At 41.1% G+C, this 22632-nt stretch overlaps 1 protein-coding gene across 1 annotated transcript in view; it reads left to right on the top strand.

Annotated features, from left to right (window-relative positions):
* LOC140943771 (endoribonuclease Dicer-like) overlaps positions 1 to 20870 on the top strand; it is a 24905-nt gene extending 4035 nt beyond the window's left edge. The window contains exons 2-13 of the mRNA XM_073392881.1: positions 6978 to 7685; positions 8739 to 8945; positions 9646 to 10061; positions 10573 to 10739; positions 10992 to 11124; positions 12678 to 12893; positions 13504 to 13680; positions 14460 to 16425; positions 17195 to 17221; positions 18298 to 18453; positions 19116 to 19188; positions 19702 to 20870. Coding sequence (XP_073248982.1) covers positions 6978 to 7685; positions 8739 to 8945; positions 9646 to 10061; positions 10573 to 10739; positions 10992 to 11124; positions 12678 to 12893; positions 13504 to 13680; positions 14460 to 16425; positions 17195 to 17221; positions 18298 to 18453; positions 19116 to 19188; positions 19702 to 19873 — 4418 coding nt within the window. The 3' untranslated portion in view covers positions 19874 to 20870. The remainder of the gene's footprint in view (positions 1 to 6977; positions 7686 to 8738; positions 8946 to 9645; positions 10062 to 10572; positions 10740 to 10991; positions 11125 to 12677; positions 12894 to 13503; positions 13681 to 14459; positions 16426 to 17194; positions 17222 to 18297; positions 18454 to 19115; positions 19189 to 19701) is intronic.
* Positions 20871 to 22632: the final 1762 nt, after the last annotated feature.

Here is a 22632-nt window from a genome sequence, read left to right as displayed (position 1 = left end):
TAAGACTGTGTGGAGAAAAATATCGGCTTCTAATACATTGGCTCATTAAAGCATCGTTATCAGTTTGGTTGGTATCAAAGGCCATATTCAAATTAAACAAATCCAGATCATATATATATATATATAAGCAATGTCAAGTGCACGGACAGCAATGTCAAGTTCGCGGAGAGCGAAGTAAGAATGGCTTCTCGATTCGCTTCATCGACCCAGCAAGAAATTGAGAAATTACTTGAAGATAAAGTATAATAAAACAATTATTAGATTCGGTTTTTGTGATATCCGGAATAATCAAGGTCTCGGTAAGTGTTATCAGCCTCAGCTTTCGGTTTCAGCTGATAACACTTACCTCGACCTTGATTATTCCGGATATCACAAAAACCTCTCCAATAATTTTTTATAATTCTAACAGGACTCTGGCTTTACAGAAGAAATTGTAATATTTCAAGATTATTCTTAAAAAAGACTTCAGCCCAAAGAAAAGGAAACTAAATATAGAAATATGAACGAATGTGGCTGATTTCTAACTAAATCTGAACGGAAGAAATACAAGAATACGCTAAACATGTCTAGCCTGTTCACAGACCAGGGGCACTCAACGTCAATTTTCGGAAAATATCTGTTCTGAAGACGATTTGACATCTAGAATTTTCGTAACATTTGTTATAAAATTTCTTGCTTGCCTGCCTCTCCTAGGATTTTCGAACATCTAAGTTACTCTAGTTACTAGAATGTTCTTCCCAGCTTAAGGGCAACATTTTTTTGGCCGAAGTTACTGGCTTGCTGGCTGAGAAGATCTACGAAGGGGACTGCGATCTTGGATGGTGACTACGGACCTAGTGCATTCTTCCTCAACCTCTTACTTCTTTGCGGTGACATTTCGCTCAACCCTAGCCCAGGGATAAAACATCCATGTGTGTTGTGCAGCAAGCCTGTTAAGGTTAACCAAAGGACTGTTCAATGCGATTATTGTGATCGCTTGCACCATGCACGTTGCTGAATGCTGTTTATGACGCCCTCACCAATAGCTCCTGTATATGGATCTGCTGCGACTGCGGCCTTCCGAACTTCTCTAGGTCTTTTTTTGACTCCTGCATCGAGGTACAGACCAGAAATTTTTCTCGCCTCTTGACAACAGTGGTTCTCATAATTCCTCCATTACTGACTGCACAGATGCCCAAGCTTCGCCTAGCCTCGGATTTCCCGTGCAGGCGTCCAGCCCTTCTCTTAAGATTTCAAATAAAGGAACAGGGAACATCGCGAGGAAGACAAGTAGGATTCAAGACACCCCTTACACAAGAACTTCGCGAACCAAGCTCCTCCAACGATAGTGATAACGACCAGTCAAGCCCTAGCACATCCCTCCCTCATACTTGCAATTCGAACCAACTGAGAGTATGCATAGTCAACTTCTGCAGCCTTGTGAGTTATAACAAGCACCTCGAATTATATTAGTTTATTGAGACCCACAAGCCAGATATCATTATTGGTACTGAAACTCTCCTTAACAAGGATATTGACAGCAGAGAGATATTTCCTCCTAACTTTGTTTATTCACCACCAGTCCGAAAAGATCGGGACTCAGGCGAAAAAGGGGGAGGTGTAGTAATTGCAATTAACAGCAACATAATCTCCGTTGAGCAGTCCTCGATCTCCAGCAGAATGCGGAATTGTCTGGTGCAATATCTCTCATAAATCAGGCAGTGTTGTTGTGGGATCCTTTTACCGACCCCCATCTACATCTGTTGATTATCTGGAGCAGCTTGAACTCTCTATGAATAACATCAAACAACTCAGTGGTATTGATGGAAAGTACCTCTTGTTAGGTGGTGACTTTAACCTTCCTGACATTGACAGGGAAGAGGGCTCTGTCAAGTCAAACCCACAGTATACTGCTGCTATCAATTGGAAAATGATCGACATTGCAAATGATTTCAACCTCACTCAAATAGTAACGGAACCAACTCGACAAGGAAACATTCTTGACCTGCTTTTCACATCACACCCACATCTTGTTGATAAAGTCTCCATAGTCCCGGGCATGAGTGACCATGATGCTGTTATCTGTGATATCAATCTCAGAGCAAATCCACCAGCTAACCCTAAAAGGAATTTTTATCTCTATAAGCGGGCTGACATGGAAGGCCTTCGGCGGAAACTAAAGGAGCGCTTTGAGCAATTTGAAGCATCCCGTCCTGAAACAAAGTCTATTCGAGCAAATTGGGATCAGTTTAAAGCAGACTTTTATAACTCCATTGACGAGTTCATACCACAGCGAACACTCAAGAACAAAAGTTCTCTCCCATGGTGCAATGCAAACATCAGGCGTCTCATCCGTAAAAAGCAGCGATGTTATAACTCTGCACGTCGCAACGGAGAGGAACAAGTTTGGCGTAGATTTAGGAATCTCAGTAAGCTGGTACATAAAGAACTACAGCTCGCACACCAGCAATATGTAAACAATTTATTAGACATTGATGAGGCCGACCCTGTTCACGACCATGCCAAGGCAGGTGTCACCAAGCGCTTCTGAAAATACATTAACGCTAAACGTAGAGACTCCGCTGGAATAGCTATCTTGAAATCACATGGCAAGGAATTCACCAAACCCAAGGAGAAAGCAGACATCCTGAACGAACAATATAACAGTGTAATTCACACTTGAGGATCCAGTTCTACCTCAACTACCCAATAGCCCCTACCCAGACATGCCCAATATCCACATTGACAACAATGGTGTAATTAAACTGCTCAGCGGACTGAATCCATCTAAAGCAAATGGCCCTGACTTACTACCTACGCGCGTCTTAAAGGAAGCGGCAACAGAGAGAGCTCCTTACCTAAGTTTTATCTTCCAACAATCCATCAACACTGGTGAGGTGCCACCGGACTGGAAGCATGCCAATGTTGTAACAATATTTAAGAAAGGTTCAAGGTCAGAGGCTGCCAATTACAGGCCCCTCTCTTTAACTTCAGTGCCAGGCAAGCTGTTAGAACACATTATTTATCGCAGTATTATGATACATTTAAACTCTTTTGACATCCTGCTGGATGCCCAACATGGTTTCCGTCCCGGGCGCTCATGCGAAATGCTACTTATCAATACCGTAGAGCATCTAGCCCGGTCAGTAAATGATAGAAACCATACTGATCTTTTGATCTTAGACTTTTCAAAACGCCTTCGATAGAGTAGCATACAAACGTCTGTTAGTTAAATTAGAGTACTATGGCATTCGTGATTTAGTCTTAGCCTGGATAAAGGCACGGCCAATAGCAAGAACTCAACAGGTGGCCCTTCCAGGCGAGTTCAGTGAGAAGTCTTGCGTGAGATCTGGAGTCCCTCAAGGAACCCTGTTGGGTCCCTTGTGCTTCTTGTTATTCGTTAATGATATAGGTAATGATATTACCTCAAATATTAAGTTATTTGCTGATGACACCCTGTTGTATGGTCTGGTACACTATTCCGACGATGCCATCAATTTCTCAATCTGATCTGGACAAATTAGTTGAATGGGCAAAGTTGTGGCAAATGGCCTTCAATCCATTGAAGTGTTACGTTCTACGCGTTTGCAGAACCAAGTGTCCCTTTATACACCCATACACTATGCTTGGCCATACCCTACAGGCTGTAGACCACTATCCTTACCTGGGAGTTTCTCTGTCAGAGAATCTAAACTGGAAGCCACATATCCTAAACATTACAAACAAAGTCAATTCGACACTTGGCTTTGTCAAGAGGAACTTGCATCATTGCTCACAGAAAGTTAAAGATCAGGCCTACAAATCGCTAGTGAGACCAAGGTTGGAATATGGTTGTACTGTTTGGGACCCTTATGGAGTATATCAGAAATCATGGCTTGAAGAGGTCCAGCGCAGGGCAACACGCTTCGTAACAAGAACTTACACGAGGGGGGCGGGATGCGTAACCAACGCCCTAAAGCTACTAAATTGGCCAACTGTCGAAAAGAGAAGACAAGTAGCGAGGCTAACACTGATGTACAAATGTGTTACCAACCAAGCCGCTATTGATACCCCCAGCTATGTACATCATCAGTCTTCCCTATAAACCAGAGCATCTCATCCACTGAAATTTATCCCACTTCAGCCATCCTGTGACACGTACAAATACAGCTTCTGGCCGAGAACCATCATTGACTGGAATAGCCTGCCATCTGATTATTTAACAATGGATTCAACTTCAAAATTTAAAGCCACCATCTCTGACTACATTTTTTCATTGTGATGTTTACCCCTTTCGATTTATTGTATTTTTATTTTTATATTTCCTAGTAGTAGTGCTTTAGTTTTTAGTGAGGAGCTTGCGAATATGTCTGTCATAGATGTTGCAAGATGATATATGTAAATGGTATAATTGCCCATTTTTAACGGATTTTTTTTTACCCTAAAAAGGTCACCTAGAATTTTCGGGAGCCTTTTTTGTGGCTGAAATTTTCGAAAAGGCAAGTTTTGATCCTTATAATTTTCGGATCACTAGACTTTCAGCTAGGTAATCCGAACAGATGAAAAATTTTTGGGGGATAAAAATATGCCTATATGTACCGTTTAAATACTAAAATACATTTAACAATGCAATGTTTAAGTGGTTTTGAACTATATTCTCGTTGGGTGCCCCTGACAGACCCTCTATTTTCTCTTCAAAGTCCGTCGAGCGCGCGTGATAAAAGATAAACCGCGGGGGATTTATTGACCGCCAGCGTCAAGGGGTAGGGTGGGGGAAGAAGAAAATAGACGCTCCGCGCTCGCTCCAGCCCGTTCGCTTCGCTCGCGTGCTCGCCTCGCTCTCGCGCACGCCAATGTTCTCCAAAAGAACGAAAAGAAAAATAAAACGTCTGTGTACAGGCTAAACATATCGCTTGAGGAGTATCTGCAAGGAAAAACACTTGTTTTTGAAACCGTGCAGAGAAATAGGCCAAAGGTTTGTAGAAAGTCTACGAGGAGGTGATCATGTTTAGAACTTAGGAAAATTTTGAATGAATAATAAAACAATTTTTGAATTCAGCTTTCGTAGGATGTGAAGAATTATGCAGGCCGAGATGGATAACATCCTCATGGATCTGCATAATTCTTCACATCCTACTCAGCCTCATTCAATAATTGCTAAATGTTTTCCCTCCCCAATTTTGCATAAGCAGTGTTTTCAATTCTCTAGGGTCTTGCAATCGTCACAAGAGAAATCAGGAAGCAGGCTTATTCATAATTTTCGAGGAAAAACCAGACTTGTATTGCAAGTCTTGCAAACTCCCCAAAGGCAAAAAATATGAGATTCTGAACCTAGAGCTGGGAAAAGTAGTGAGAAATGCCGGGTAAAAAGTCATGAGATGTCCCAAATTTCCTAGTAAAAGGACTTTCAGTGGAGACTATGGGTATTGGAAGTCACTATATCGCTTTAAAGCTGAAGCAGTAAACATCACGATCAATTTTACGATTTAGGTTTTGTAATTTCTATGTTTGGTGCCATCTTGAAAAAAGAGAAACAGGAAGTCCGAGTCTGCACATTTGTTGGCAGCGGCAAGTCGCGGTAGGCTAAAAGAATAAGGACCTTAAAAAAAAAAAAAGGTTAAAGGCATGTTTATAGTGGAAGGTGCACTTAGCTAGTCAGCTAATTTACAGGCACTCCACTCAAATATTTAGAAACAAATAATTCAAATACAACATAACAGGATTAAAAACCCCAACTGGCAGAAGGCAACCAGTTGGCTATTTACAAGCATGGCCGAGAATTTAAACTCGGGACGACCGAGCACAAATCCAGCAAGTGGCCAGAGCGGGACTCGAACCCGGGACCGCCGGATTGCGAGTCATCCTCCTTAAGATCCAACGACGGCGACGGCAACGGGAACGCCACAAACGCAATAGGTTTAATAACCAAAACAACAATTTTGCATCATCACGCTTTTTTGTTCATTTCTTTGCCGTCACTGCACGACTACGACGTGAAAATGCTTAACTTCACGTTGTACAGAGGAAGTACACAAGCGACGACAAAATTTCCTCCCTCTTTCTGAACTTGGATATGGTTCTTACAAATTCAACTTTAGGAGGGTTCGCCTACATTTGACAAAGTTAGTGACTTGGAGTAACCGCGAAGAAGATTGAAAGAACGCGAATTCACTTTTTCAGTGACGTTTTCTCTGCTGTCGCCGTCCTCGGATCCTAAGGTCCCTAATGTAATCAAATGCGACCGCTAAGCGTTTTCGTTGGGTTGAGCTGGCTATCTATCGACATCTAACTTGGAAACGAACCCAACAGCCCAAACATTTTTGGAGTTTGACTTTTCGAGAAAACGTTAGAAATTAGTTACCAATCAGTGCGAGCGTGAGACAGGTCCTAAAATCGTGAGACTCACGACGAAGTCTGAAAAACAAAGAGTTTTATGACTATTATTGAATAAGGCCTTTTCTACATTTTCAACCAAGTGACAAGGCGGCCATGTTAATTGAAAAAACATAACTTTTTTCGTAGAATTTTTCGTAGAATCTTCCTGAAGAAAAGATTTGTTTTCAGCGCGGGGAAGCGCTTTTCTTCTTGTCCACCAACATGGCCGCAGCGAGGTCAGCTGCAAACCAGTAATTTGTTAACTAGGCTCTCTTTTTTTGTTTATGTTCTGAAATCTTTGGACCGTCATTCGGATTCAGTTTTGTTTTTTTCGCACAATTTGCTCCAAACATTAAAGAGAAGCCAGCTTACCTAGTAGCTATTGTCGGTTATTTTTTAAGCTTGCAATGTTCTATTTCGAATATGGTCAGGAATTGTCATAGGATAAACAATCAAAATTGATGAAAGTTGCTGAGCAGTAAGTATTTTTCTTTGAAGCTACATCCAAGACCACATTTGCCCCAACTAAAATGTTGGAGGAATTTACCAAAACGTCCACTCATATACATTCATTTCACATACTTTTATGTGATCCTCTTCTTTGTAAGGCTGTTGTAACCTCACATTTCTAATACTTTCCAAAGTTCCTTTAGCCATTCAGCAAGAAAAGGTGATTCACATCCACACAGATTTGAAGGTGAGGAATTACGTTGGTGCGATGGGAGTCGACTTCTGGGACAAAAATGAATGGGAAAAAGAGTTCAGTGAAAACAGTGTTTTGGTCATGACTGCGCAGATTTTTCTCAACCTTCTACTCCATGGTTACATCAAACTTTCACAAGTGAATCTTCTGATCTTTGATGAATGCCATCATGCCAAGAAGAGTCATCCATACAAGCAGATCATGGAGTTCTTTGGAGACTGCGAAAAAACCGACTGTCCAAAGATCATGGGTCTAACAGCATCAGTCATAAATAAAAATTTAAAGCAATTGAACATTGAATCAGAAATACGAAAGCTGGAATGCACACTGAGGTCAACGTGTGAGACAAGCCAAGATGAAGAAGTTGGGAGGTTTGCTGCAAAACCAAAGGAGATGGTTATAAAATTTTCAAATGCCTCCTCCATTGAAGACAGCACAAACGTATTGCTTCAGATACTTCAAGATATTTTAAATCCAGGCAGGGAGTTTCTTGGTGACTTTCTAATTAATAAGGAGGATCACGACAGTTCATTACAGAAAGCTCTCAAGTTTGCAAAGCGTGCACTGCGAGAATGCCAAGAGACTCTGAAAGAATTAGGTCCCTGGGCTGCCAACAAAGTTGCAGGATGCTTAATCAAGGATCTAGCAGGTATGGTCTTCAGTGTGTAACTAGGCTTGATATTTTCTGAATAAATAAGGAAAATTTAAAAACACAATTGGGACCTTAAAAAGTGCCAAGGTTGACTTCCCTAACAAATGCAAGTAGTCACATTACTACTATCAGACACAGCTCAACCCATCTTGAAGCCTCATCTCAAAACAATGCCGCACTCTCACAAAATAGTGCTCATTTGGGTGATGCAGATTTAAAAGTTTTCTTTTTCTTTAAGTTAGGTAAAAAGGTTTACTGCCATCCGTTAAAATAATATTCATGTTGTCACACTAGTATTAATGAGATGGTTGAATGGTCATTGCAAACTTAGATACCTAACGTTTTCAGGGAAAAAGAGATCTCTAAAACCATACGCAACAATTGTATTTTTTGCCAGACAATCCAATGAACATTTTGTTCCACTAACCAGCTGTACCCTCTTGAAATAAAGCGTGGTTAGTTCCCAGGGAAAAGAAAAGAGTGGGGAAACCAAAATAAAAGGAGCATATCAACTCAAAATTTTGCCTTTTAGCTGCACTTATCCAAACTTTGAAAGCTATAATTTAGCTTCAGAAACAAAAGCGAGCATTAAGTGCTCGACTTGTGAATAATAATTGGGTGGTTTTACTTCAGTAAGGACAGAAAATGACCAGAACACGTCTTGACCAGCTTATTTCGAACAGAATTCTTAATTTGGCAAAATGTCAGGGACAGATTTACATTGACAGTAAGATTGGACCCTGCGCTCTGTTGTATTAGCCGTACAACGCCAACGTGGTTAGAGTATTCAAAAACTAAATCAACCCATAAATGTGACCCTTGATTCATTTCCATGGAAATGATGTCAGTTTATCTGTTTTATGTTTGCCACTGCTCACATGCATGAATCACTTTAGCATGGCTAATTTTTGTCGCAAATATTTTTTCCGAAGCTAGGAAAGGTAAGTCCTAACCTACTTACGACTCTTTAGTAATTAACCGCACTGAATCATAACAACAACAAAAATAAGGGTAAAATTAGTCAAATGTCTGACTCCAAAACTTTCATAGACAGAGCGCACATATTTGATGCCAGCAAGGAAGGACGAATGTTTTGTGAGTTTAGTGCAACTCAGCTGCGACTACTACAAAGTGTTTATCACAATTACACATCTACTGGCAGTGAAGATACTGGCAACACTAAAGAGTTTTACATCATGCCTAAACTACAGAGGCTGTTGTCTCTTTTAAGCGAATGTGGGAATTCACAAAACAGTGGTAAGAGTTTGAAAGGTAATCGCATACTTGCAACATACATCTAAAACATCCCTATTATATTTGTCATCTTAAAATATACGGTTCCGCCCTTTTGAAAGAAACAAAATCTTGTTGATATCTGACACGTAACTCGTATTTGAGGCAAAGGAAATCCTGAAAAATTACCTACCCTAACCCTTCACAATCTCAGTCTCTTCCCTTAACCCTGCCCTCACCATTAAAAGGCAAGCTCATGTTGTACCCCATCCACCATTTGAGGCCTTCTTCAAAACAAGGTTGTATTTGATATCATTTGGTAGGATTTGCTCAAGTGATCTATACACGTGGTAGATTTTCTAAATCACTCGTATTTCGTAAATTGTAGGTTGAGTCCATCATATTAGGTTTCAAAAGTTTGTTGTATAAGGTTGCTATAATTTGGGAAATGATAGACATGCCATTGATGGTATTTTGTGAAATATGGAAGGAGCTTAATAGTCCTTGGCTCCTTAGCCCCCAATTTCTACTTACGTTCCACCGCGAAGAATAAATCTCCAATCTATTTACCATGGGTTTGAAGAAGCAACTTGTGATCGACTCTGAATCTGCTTCCAAGTAAAAAGAACAGAGCTCTTCAACAACGCTGACGCTAAATAATTGGCGTAACAACATTAATATCAATGTTAAATGAATATTAATTATGTTATTAATTTTTCTACAGAGGACGAGTTCTGTGGCATAGTGTTTGTAGAAAAGCGATACACAGCTCTGGTACTTAGTGAGCTGATCAACGATGCTGCAGACTTACATCCTGAGCTCTCCTTCATCAAATGCAACTTTGTGGTTGGACATGGCACCGTTGGAAAGGCTTATCACTCCAATGAAACAGAAATGGATTGCAAGAAGCAAAAGGAGGTTCTGAGGCAGTTTAGGCGACATAAATTCAACCTTCTGATTGCCACTTGTGTAGTCGAGGAAGGAATAGACATTCCAAAGTGTAACGTCGTTTGTCGGTTTGATTTCCCAAAGACCTTCCGCTCTTATGTCCAGTCAAAGGGTCGTGCTCGAGCAAAGGATTCCAGCTATTATATCTTTGTAGATGAAGAGGAGTATGAGAAAAAAATAGACGAATTACAGGTAGATAATCAGTTTTCAAAGGCAACATGAATGTGACTATTCTGATGATTCTGAGTGTTCTTACGATGTAAAAATACGTCGCGCATACAACGATTTTTTGTTTCCTTTAGCCTGCGTGGAAGGCTCATATAGGGAAAGGGAAAGGGGCAGTTAAGGTGTTCGAGAACATCGTGTTCTCGTGCGCCTTAATTCCCGTCCATAATTCCAAGCAAAAGAAGTGGTAACAAGTCATCGTCTTCCTTCTTGATTTCTGCTGTATGAAACGTAAGGCTTACCGATTCAGGGATATCGGTGGGTGGACTGGGTACTCTTTCGGGTACAAAAAATATTAACTTTTTCCATAAAATTTAAACGGAAAACCGTGAGGACGTTACAGTAAACGTGCGGCTTAATATAAAACTGTGTTTATAGTCTCAAAATGTTTTAGAATAACAAAAATAAAAAAGTATATCCCCTTTTCTGAGACTAATAATCAGCTTAAGGTAACAGAGTATTGCTCTAAATCTGTCAGGCAATGACTGAATTTGAGGAGTACCTATCGAAGATGTGTCATGGCCGTGCTGAACCTACTAAGGAGGAGTGTGAAGAGGTAGCGGACGCGGACACTTTCTTATCTCCTTACATCCTTGGTCAAGGAGCAAGAGTCACTATGAACAGCAGTGTTTCCCTCCTATCCAGGTAACAACAGCTTTCTCTGCTCAGTCTCAGGCGCAGAAACGTTCCAGCATTCTCTTATGTCAGCAGCACCATTTCCGAAGCTTCTGCGATTCCGGTAAACATTCGATAAACACGCTTAGGAATAGAAGTGCTGGGGAAAAAAATGATTCTTCAAGCAGCCAACCTTTGTGTCAATGCCTCTGCGTGCATTTTTCTCGTTTCATTACGTTGAACTACATTGTTTCAATCGTTGTGTCCATCTCTGTTATTCAGGTACTGTTCAAAGCTGCCAGGTGACAGATTCACTTGTCTCAACCCAGTTTATAAGATCGAAGACAATGGAAAAGATTTTTACAGGTGTAGATTGGAACTACCAATTAACTGCCAACTGCGTGAAACTATATATGTAAGTGTAAATTAAACCATTACTCTGACTCTAATTTAAGTTTATTGAGTGTATATAATCAAAGCTACCTAGAGAGATGTCATCGGACTAGTCCCAAAACAGTCCTTTTTTGTGGTACACCTGTTTCACACTACTAATTACTTGGGCAGAGCGCCAAGTAAAGGACTCGCGACGCTCAAGAATTTCCTAAAGTTGCTTTTCTTGGGCAAGCAAATTCAGAGAGTTTTCGGTTTGAGTTAGTTATTTGACGAAGTGAGAGCGGAATTTGTTCAAGATATCTCGAGATCACTTCGAATTCTTAATTTATTTGAGAAAGAAATAATTAACCACTTAGTGTGAGGAAATAATTATCATTTTTGGCTCGCCCTGGGTTTAAACCGACTCACCTGCGACGCGTCAGATCTAAGTTGAGGGATTAGCCGATTGCGCGACTGCGACCCAAGGTAGTTTGTAATGTGAAAAATAGTTATAAAATCATGCACTAGTTACTTGGGCGGAATGCCAAGTAAAGGATTCGCGACGCTCAGAAATGTCTCAAAGTTGCTTACCAAGTGAGGTCAGAATTACTTCGAGATGCCTCGAGATCAGCTCGAGTTCTTTCGGCCCTAATAGATATTTAAATATATTCGAGGAATAAATAACTTTTTCATCTTGGCTTTTTTATACCCGGTGTTTGAACCGACTCACCCGCGATCTGTCAGATCAGATCTGAGTTGACGGATTACCCGATTGCGCCACCGCGACCTGATGTAGTTTGTCCACTGGTGAGTTTCTTGCGGGAAATGGAAGAAAAGGGACAAAAATAATCGCTTGGCTCAATTGAAAATGATTGAAACGGTAAAATGTTTTAAAACGGAGCAAGTGGTGAAAATTACTTTGTTTGCCGCTATCTTGACTTCTGGTTTTGTTAATTTAAACGATGGCCACAACGGCTACAGGCGTTGGTTCGCTTGCTTCAAAGATCGATCATTTGTGGTCTTCTGAAATTATCAAGGAAAGGCTTTGAAGTTTTTGTTGTTGTTTGCATCGTATACATCCAGTGTGCATCGAATTTACCGTCGCGTCGTTCGAAGGCCAAAAATGAAGTGGGCAACCATCCAAGTCATAACGCAATTGTAACCGCTGACCTCCACGTAGCCAAAACTTAGGATATTGCAGTTTCGTTTTCCCATGTAGTTCGACGTGATGCTTTTGGATATCTTGAGCAATCTTTTGAGTTTTCTATCTTTTTTCCTCATTTTACTAGGCACAGCTTTCATTAAATTTGAAAATTCGAGCTATTTACATATCAAGCAACGTCCACTATGGCTACAGGTCTCAGTCATACGTGCCTGACACAAAAAATCCTCACTTATGCGTGATACCACGACGCCCAAGTGTACGCTCCGATAGCGTCTTGTTTTTTCATTGCATTTGAAAACAGACGTTAACGTTGACGAGATTGATTTCAAATGCAACATTTTTGGTGCAATTATGCCGCAAGTTTTTTTAATCATCGCTATAAAAGAGATCGCGGTAACCTAAATAAAATTGGACAATTTATTTCCTAACAGAGCGTTCCGATGCCACGAAAAAACCTGGCTAAAATGGCCGCCGCTCTCGAAGCCTGCAAAAAACTTCACGAGATTGGTGAGCTTGATGATAATCTGTTACCAGTGCGCAGTTTATCAGACGAGGAAAGTGAATTGGAGGACGAAGACGAAGGGGTTAGTGGAAAGAAGAGAAAGAAAGGAGGACCAAAGAAACAAATGCGAGTTTATGAAAGAAAGGTAAAGGCAAAGATCCAGTTTTTAACATGTACTGACAAAGACCAGCACCATCGCCGGGCTGGTCATTCATGCGGTCCAAAAACACTTTGTTGGATAGCAAGAATTGCACTCTCAAGTCACTCGAACAAAACAAACAAACAATACTAACATTGTTTCGAGTGGTGAAGTACGTTCTTTGTTCGTCTTGTCTTATGTGCATTTCTAGTTTTCCGACTAGGCGTTTTTGTGCAATCTGAATGACTAGCTGCGAAGGACCTATTGGTTGTGATGCAATCAATCTAGCCCCAGGCGCATAACAAATATGGCGCATGAGATAAGCGATGCTTGTTTGACACAGCCTCCTCCCTAGCGATCACTGCTCTTGCTCCAGTTACAATGGTTAAGAGTAAGGATTGAGAAGAGAAGAAGAATAAGAAGATTAAGATTAAGATTGATACCAAGATGTAAATCAGATACCTGGTACCTCATCGTGTAGGGACCGATTTGCTCGAACACACCCCTACACTTACATACAATGTCATTCTCATAAGTACATGTTGAGTGCCACGATATGACTTACGTCTTTGATATGCGCACTATACAACTCTTTTATTCATTTTCACTTACCTAGGTCCCTCAGGTATTCAGAGGTAGCTTGCCACAGGAGAATCAGTCCCAGTACCTCACGGCTATCACTATGACTATCGCCAAACTCACCAGCCGCCAGGGTCTTGATGTGAGCCAGCGATACTTTAAAGATGGTGTCTGCCACCTGTTTGGTTTATTGACAAATTTTCCAATTCCAGAGGTGAGTTATAATTCAGTCACTCTGTAACTCCGGAATATAATTTTTCCTTGAGATATTAATTCTTTGATTTTCGTTTGGTAACACGTTCATTCTTCAGGGTGTGATGAGGTTTGTTAAGAGTTTTGTGCATACTATTCATCCTCGAGAGTGTCAGAAAAGTCTGAAAAAAATTTCATTTTCGAAAATAAAGGTTAATAAATAGCATTGCGGGGAAAATGTTTCATTTGAACGGTCACAGTCTAGGTTTCCTTCTACAGAAGTAGGAATAACAACTTAACTTAATTCAACACCTTCACAGTTTAAACCTGTGAATAAAATAGAGAACCGAAGTTATTACCATGTGCTTCTTTAGACAAAATACTGACCCTGAATCTGATAGGTGAAAAAACTTGATTTTGATTGATCATTGATTGATTAATTGATCGATGAGCCCTTTGCAGCTGGTCATTCACGTGGTACAAAAAACGCCTTGCTGGAGGGCAAGAAATCCACTGGGAAAATACAAGCAAAGAGCTTCCATAAGTAGATAAAATATGATCGTCCGGGGGAGTGTAATCCTGAAATGGAATGTTGTTAAAAGTAGTTGGCAGGTGCAAGTCATCATAAAACTCAAAGTGAGTTGTTTACTGTCCGTTGATGGTATTAAAATCTGGTCATTGGCCTAATAGCCTTAATTTCAAATAGTAAATCCCTTTGTCTGCTTTGTGCCAGTCGTTTCTTGTTCTCCAGGAAGAAACCGCGTGACTGACCAGCTCATTAACGATCGATTAAATCTACAGCTAAGATCATTCAAGCTTTATCCCGACTACGGGGAGGTCAGAATAACATTGAAATGTCACAAGTCACTGCTGAACGCACCGATTGCAAGACAAGACTTGAAAACTGTTCAAAAATTTCACTGTTTCTTGTTCAGCCAAGTTCTTTGCGAGCCCGTGGAACTCAGACCCAAAGGGTCCGACGGCAGTACAGATGGTTATTTTGTAGTTCTGACAAAAAGTGATGGATTTGACGTGGACTATGATTCTATGCGCCATACGTTAACAAGGCAAACTTCACAGGAGTGGTCAACCGGTGAATCCAGCAAGATTGACGTTGATATGGTGGTCTCAAAAAATTACACGGAGTCTCGACAAAAATTTGCGGTTTTAAGAGTGCGCCATGATTTGAGTCCTACGTCTCCCTTCCCAGACAAATCCAAAGCCAAGACGTATGAAGGCTACTTCCAGAAGCATTACGGAAAGTCTTTTACAACCATGGAACAGCCTCTCATTGAAGTAAAAGGCATTTCCGAAAGGGTGAATTTCCTGGTGAACAGAAAGGTGGCAGCCAAGAGTAAGAGCGACGGTATTGGTCTTTTCCCCGAACTATGCAACGTACTGCCTATTTCTGCTTCCCTTCTCGGTGTGTCTCTGATGCTGCCCTCAATTTTACACCGTGTGAACGCGCTTCTGCTTGTTGGTGATGTCAAGGAAATGGTCGCTGGAGTGCGTGACGACAGAGGTGAATCTTCACTCCCCTCAATTGGTGCTGGTGATTCTCGCGATGAAGAGAGTTTACTCCGTACTAATAAGGACAGCTTCACATCAAAGATGGACGTGGGTCATGAGGATTATAGCGATGACAGTGATGACGATGTTGATGACTTTCCAGCGCTGTTTTCAGACTTAAAAAAACTGTTCAGTGGAAAAAGAGCTGCTGTTCATCCCGACTCCGCGTTTGTGCTTCAAGCTTTGACCACCACCCACAGTAAAGACGCCTTTAATCTAGAAAGACTTGAGATGCTCGGAGACACTTTCTTAAAGCTGGCAGTTTCACTTCACCTCTATTGCACTTACCGCGAAAAAGGTGAAGGGAAACTAACGCAGCGCAAGATAAGACAGATAAGCAATTTGGCGCTGTTTCGAGCAGCTAAAAAGACATCTCTATCAGGGTTCCAACAGAGCACGGAACTTGCACGTGATGTGTGGTGTCCCACGGGATGTCAGAAAAGTAGCGACGAATCGGGTGTTACAGCAATGGAAGTCGTTGAGGTGAGGGATAATTCAGAACCTCCCGAAAAAGAAGTAGATGATGCCGGCAACGCGGAAGATCAGGGCTTAGGAAGCAGACGAGACAAGGCTAACACTCAGAAGATAGCAGACAAGTCTGTTGCTGACAGCATGGAAGCTCTCATTGGAGCGTATTTGATCTGCTGTGGTTACACCGGAGCACTACGCTTTATGAAGTTCCTGGGTCTAAAGGTTCTCCCTGGCGATGATAAAGCGGACATTTGTGAGCTCGCTAAAAATAGAAGAAAAGGGTGTTATGCAGTATTTTGGCCTCAGGAAGAAAACAACTCAGGAGCTAACCAAAGCCAAGATATCAGAGATATGCCGTCACGGATGGTCTCTGGGTTGGGGAATTTTGAGAACACTATTAAGTACAATTTTAATTCCATATCGTATCTGGTGGAAGCTTTGACACACGCATCGTATCAGGCTAACCGAATCACGCCCTGTTATCAAAGACTGGAGTTCCTTGGAGACGCCTTGTTGGATTTCCTGGTAACACAACATATATACTTCCGTCAAGAAAACTTGTCTCCTGGTGAGCTGACGGATATTCGCCAGGCTTTGGTGAATAATAACATCTTTGCAGCCATTGCTGTGAAATACGAGTATAACAAGTATTTGAAGCAGATGTCTCCAGAATTGTTTAAATCCATCGCAAATTTTATCACTAGACTGGAAGACGAGAAAGAAGAAAATATTGATCTGGTAAGTAGAGCTTATTACGCAATGGTTAATACTCATCTCCATACTCTAAAATGAAGTTGACGCACCTTGATTCATGCACAAAGTAATCCTCTACAAAGGAAGGAACCGCATTGACTATCAATACTGATTACGGTTAAGCATTGACTCGAGAAACTGTTAGCTTCTATTTCATTCTTCAAATAAAACCAATGGTCGTCAGCAAATCCTCAGTGGGGTAGTGGTATAGGTGATGAACTGCAGACACTACGCTCCGGGTTTGATTCTTTCTTTCGCTCTTCTAAATTTTTTTATCCTTATAAATTGAAGAGACTTAGACTTTCAGGAACATTTTATCAAGGAGAAATTTCACGAGAAATTTCATGTAGGAAAACGGAAATGCTCACCGAAAAAAAAATATTTTCGGCTAAACGAAATCATGTAATTATCTTAGTGACTTGTGCAAAACATTTCTTCATTGATTAAACCCCCGCGTTAGCACGGTTGTTTAAAGTAAGGTCTCTTATTTTCCCATTACCGAGCGTTTCTGGGGATGACTATAGAGGCGAGAAGTGATGACGTCACAAAAGCTAAATTTGTGAAATTATGGGAGTGGTTGGCATATCTTGAAAGAAAAAGATAAAAAAATGCCAACGTGCTAAAAATAAGTTTGTTGGTGCACATTGGTGGGGAGATGATTTTATAAATCCCTCTAAACTAGGGTTGGATCGTACGCGTTATGATCCAAGCCAATCAGCTTTTTGAAATTCGCTTTTCCAGACACTTTAAAGAACACTGGGTAACAGCTCGTGGCGCTACAATTTATGTAATCGTTTGGGTAATCAATGTTAACTGTGATAGGTACGATGGTTTCCTTAGGTAACTCTTACCAATCACAGCTTATGTTAGCTGTCCAAATAATCCCATTCATCTTAGCTGGAAAAACAGGTCCCCGGCCCAATTTTTTGGTCCGGGCAGTAATGTTTCTTACAGATACTACTGGCCCTTTTTTATTATTGTGGAGTGTCACTATAAGTTACGGTAAAACGGGTAACAAAAATGTGCAACTTGTTTTGCAACGTTGCTGCAAAACGCTTCGAAAAGCGATGTTGCTGGTTTTACCACCCACGTTAAAACCTGTCTTGTAACAAATCAGATTCTCAGATTCTCAGATTCAGGTTGTTGCAATGTGCGTGAAAACCGACCTCTGACTGGATGAAAGAACGCGGGAGTGACGTCTCTGGTACAAAACAAGTTTGTCTTGATCCAGTAAAACGCGCAACGTATCTCTACAGTGAAACCTGTATTAGGCGGACACCTACGGTACCTTCGCTGGTGTCCGCTAAATACAGGTTCGTTTTACTCAAGATATTGGAAGAAATGAGCTTTTCGTCTGCTGAGTACAGGGTGTCCACTTAATACAGGTTTCACTTTATCTGTTACAAGACAAGTTTGATTCGATGGTGGTTGAAAATTAGCCTGCTTAGCATGGCGGTTTTGTCGAGCGCACTACTGCAGTTTCACTACCCCCTCCTTGGCTTGTTTGCGCGCTCGACCAAAACTGCCAAGCTACGCAGGCTAGTTGACACTAGGTATAGAGAAAAAGAGCTTGCTAAAGGTGACGAACGCTGGTAATGGTTAAACGAGACTGAAATATCTAAATGAAGATATTGCCGACGCAGTTGTAATCGCAATTTCAGTTATTGCAAATTAAGCCTGAAAATAATTCAGGACTTCATTTGGATTCTTAGGTAAACATCTTTATCCCGAATTCCCTTGTTTAAATTATTGTGGTTCCGGATGAATCTTCAGGGTTAATTTAGCAAAGGTTACGGGAAAAAGATGGACGAAACGATCTTTTTTTACAATTAATAGGGAATTGCAGACCCATTTATCATCGTATCAGACGAAGAAGGGATTGAAGCTCCCAAGGTCCTGGGTGATATTTTTGAGTCCGTGGCTGGTGCAGTGTTCTTAGACAGCGGTATGGATTTCACCAAGGTCTGGGGAGTGTACTACCGCATGATGCAACCTTACATAGGTATGACATCATTTTTCAAAGATAGATAACATCCTCTGCTGGTGACGGGGCCGCCACTTCTTCGTGCATGGTCACCTGAGCCATAAAAATAGTCCCCTACAAAGCAAAGGCGCTACCTTTTTCATCAGTTTTATTAAGGCCTTGTAATCGTGTCTGGAATTGAGGATCGAACGCGCAACCTCCCCCGGGAAGTACTTTTTCCAAAAAAATGGGGTGGGAGCGTAAAATTTGTGGATTGGCCCCACTCAGGGTGGAATGGACGCAGCACCTAGCCACAACATGAAGGGTACCATTTGTTCGAAAAAAGAATAGTCCTTGACGCTATCGAAAACTGATTGTCAATGCGTCCGCAAGTACGTAGAAAATTCAAGGTTCAAACTGCGAATTTAAGTCGCGCCCACAAATTTTCTGAAAAGCTCCTCGTTATTTTTATAATGGTATCCCCCTGGAAACGTCCCGCTCTGGAGACGAGTGTTTACAGTCAGCGGTTTGAAAACTCGGTTTTAAAGTTTCCGTCTCGTCAAAAATAAAAACTGTCACTGTTTACTTGACAATTTTGATGCTTTTGCCTGTTACCATTGTCAAACTCATTCAACAGGTTGCAACATGAACCATTACCATTCGCACTATAGTAAAGAAATACGTGTTTTGTTCTTTGTCAGACCACTACTCTGTAAACATACCGATCAATCCCATCAGGCGTGTGTACGAATTGGACAACGAACGGGAATTTAGGTACGTGAGGTATCGAAAATATTCATATTCCTGTGTAGGACACACGAGGAAATCATAGTTTTCTCTCTATAGGGTTTTACACTTTTTCTCGCTTTTGCACGAGTTCTTCAAAAGATAATAATAAAATCAGGCTCTTAGCTGTACAGGTCTTACTTCCCGAATTATTTAGTTTGAATCCGAAGATGAACTCCTTCAAAATGTAAAAAAATAATCCAAGGTGACGACAACAATCTTGCAAGGACTTTCCTTATCACACGGAAGGTCGCAGAAGACAAACTACAAACTTTGTAGTTTGCCACAAAAACAATCTTTAAAGTGGTGCTGTTTCCTTAATCATTTCTCAACTGACTTGAGAAAGAAACTTGGAGTATGTAACACTAAAAAAAAAGCGATCGAGAATCACCCACACTAAGCCGACATTGACTCAAGACAACAGGTTTATCACAAACAAACTTTTCAACGACTATGGTCCCAAGACGATCTAATTTAGAAGATTTCTGTTCATATCTTAAGCAAACCGGAAGTTCTTGCCGATGGAAGGGTCAAGTGTACTTTACAAGTTTTCTGGGGCAAATTCGATGGTTATGGCAAAAATTCCAAAATTGCCAAGGCTACCGCTGCAAAGCTGGCAGTGCAGGCGCTGGACAGGAGAGATTCACCAGGAACAAGTCAAGGAAGTGGCTAATCAAGGGAATGGACATCACCATGGTAACGGTGACAGACAGTAACCTTTCAGAGGAAGAATCTAAAGGAATTACGTTCAGGAAGACTTGCTGGCTTTTATTAGCTAAAATAAGATTGTACTTCATCGTACATTCAATTCATACTCACCTAACATTGTGCTTAATTAGTTATTTTTAATTATTTTTTTTACTAATGTGTACTCCTTTCTTTAGCATCCACACTCAGGATGAGTGTTAGACAGTTCCTTTATACGTAAATAACTAAACTTGCTGGGTAGCCTACGGAGCAGGGGCATGAGAAATATGGCGCGGGACGAAGAACTATACGCGCGAGGGAGGCTAATCTCTCGTTTGCGCGACAGTTCATCGGCCATAGGAATTATTTAAGTCTTACTTAAAAGTGTTTTGACCAGAAATCTTTGAATTTTTGAATTGTTGTTTTTTTGGCCACTCTTTTGATTTTAATAATCAGAATAGAAATTCAACCCACTCCCTTAAGGATAATAAACAACAGCACCACCGGAAAGTACTGCCCAGTAGCTTTCAGATAAATGGTCAAACTTTAGGATTTCATCCATTGTCGCAGATTTATATCAATCTTGTTGGGTTCAGTGGCCTTTATTTTTAAGTCACTGTTTATATTTTATCATGATCCTCTACTTTGAAAGCTAAAGCCAATTTTCATGACTGAAGCATTTGAGTCAACGAAGAACTACCTCCTTTCAACCTCACAGGCTGTGAGAGTCAGTAAAGTATTTTTAATTAAAAAGGGTACTGTCATTGAGCAAAGTTATTGAGCAAAGTCAGACCCCTCTGGGAAACTGCCCACCTATCCCTCCCCTATGCCAACATTATCACTAAACTTGTCACTTCTCACCTTGCCCTCTTACTGAAGCACCCATGTAATAAATTACGTTCAGGTAGAATTTAAAATTTGAATCGTGTTTGGCCCTGGTGGCCGGCAATATGTAGAACTATAATAAAATTATTTAAATTGAATATCGTATGTCCGTTATTTTCTTGCGAAACCCTCTCGAAACTGGGTTTTCATAGCGCCTCTGACGGAGCGGGGATTACGAACTGGATGGGTGACGGCTAGCCGCTGTAATCACGTAGCGAAGATCCCCCACGCTTCTTAGACCCCTACCCTCTTCTTCCCTAGGGCAAGCTCAACTTAGGTTCAACGACCGAAGTACGGAGCTGAGTCTGATCCACTGGGCCGGCGGGGAAAGTGCCAGGTTAATTGTCGGTAATTTGAATTCCAAGGTAGATTTAAGGGTAGGAAGCAAGAGTTTGACGCTAAAAAGGCCGAAATGAAATGCACTTCCCACACACATCCCAGTCAGGGGCAAAATAGTCTTCTAAGTAAGACGCACTCACAAATGTTCTTTGATCTAGATTTTCCCTCTTATTTTGAAAAAACGAAAGTTATCGCCAAAGCGGCACGCCGCAAGACACGGATCAATTTTGTCACTTGATGACTCATTTCATTGAGGACACCAATTGTAGAGAATATAGCCAACTCGCGTTTCTGCCTCGTTGTGCATATCCACGTACATTCCGCCCGCGATGCGAATAAACCTGGGCTACGCGACGGCGTTCGGCCACGGCATCGTGAGGAATATCTTGGAAACCAGTGAAAGGAAATTGAGACGTAACCTTCAAAAGCGAAAATAAAAAAAAACATCATAGTTGGCAAAAAATTCCCAATAAATTCGTATTTTTTAACGGGTCGTGATGCAACGTGATTTCATACGTAACCCGTTTTTTTGGCGGTGAAGGGCTGCGTGACGAGTCAAAAGGGGACTACATACAATAGTAGACTGGGCTATGTTACAAATGGTCTGTTTGAATTTTGTCGATATGTAAATAAGTTTGATTTTAAGAATGATTTGTTTACAGAAAGAATGCTTTAATTATCATGTGAGCCACTGTTAAAACCTTGATGCATTCATTTCTCGGAATAACAAGCCAGGTGCTCTTGAAATTCCCGGAAAAATACTCAGGCCCTGAGGATTATATCTCTGTCTTCCAGTCAAGTGTGGAAAGTGAAGACCGTAATCAGCACAGCCAATAGCCGACCCACACGCCAAGCCAATATTAAACTTCCTTGTTTGAATCACGGGCGCTGATTTATCGAAGCTTACAAGCTGTCATCCAGATTGTTTTGTCTAATTTGCAAGTCAATATGATCATGGAAAGTGAAGACAGCGAAAATTCCTCAGCCTCCGGAAACAAAATGGAAACCCAACAGATTTTTTCCTCTAAAGGTAGAATAGATCGGTCAAGGATGCTTACAAGAGTCGGAATCTCTCCTCCGGTGCCCTTCAAATATGGTTACTTCTCCACCAGACAAAAACGAACCATTATATATGGCATTGAAACAAAATTGAACAAGTGTAAAATATGAGGAGCCCATAACCTTGATAATAAAACTGGCCACAGTTTCGTCCATTTAAGGTTCCTAAATTTGCTTAGACCTCTGGTTAAATTCATAAGATAGTCCAATACGGTCCATGGACCAGGTCCACGAATGGGTCCGGGATCCGTGGACCGAGGGTCCATGTTTTGAACAGGTTTTAGTTCAATTTTATCCTTGCTTGAAATTTTGTTTTATTCTGTTCACGTGCCCAGGCTGGTTCGAAACCCAATTGCAACTTTGAAGCATGTGTTTAAAGCCAACCCCATTATTCTCCATTAAAAGAACCTTCATTCTATTGGGCGCCGCCAAACAGTGATCGAGTTGCCATTAAATATTCAT

Source organism: Porites lutea, chromosome 7 (assembly GCF_958299795.1).
Source record: "Porites lutea chromosome 7, jaPorLute2.1, whole genome shotgun sequence".
Taxonomy (NCBI): domain Eukaryota; kingdom Metazoa; phylum Cnidaria; class Anthozoa; order Scleractinia; family Poritidae; genus Porites; species Porites lutea.
Note: the sequence above shows the minus strand (reverse complement) of the source record. Positions and strands in the feature narration are given on the sequence as shown.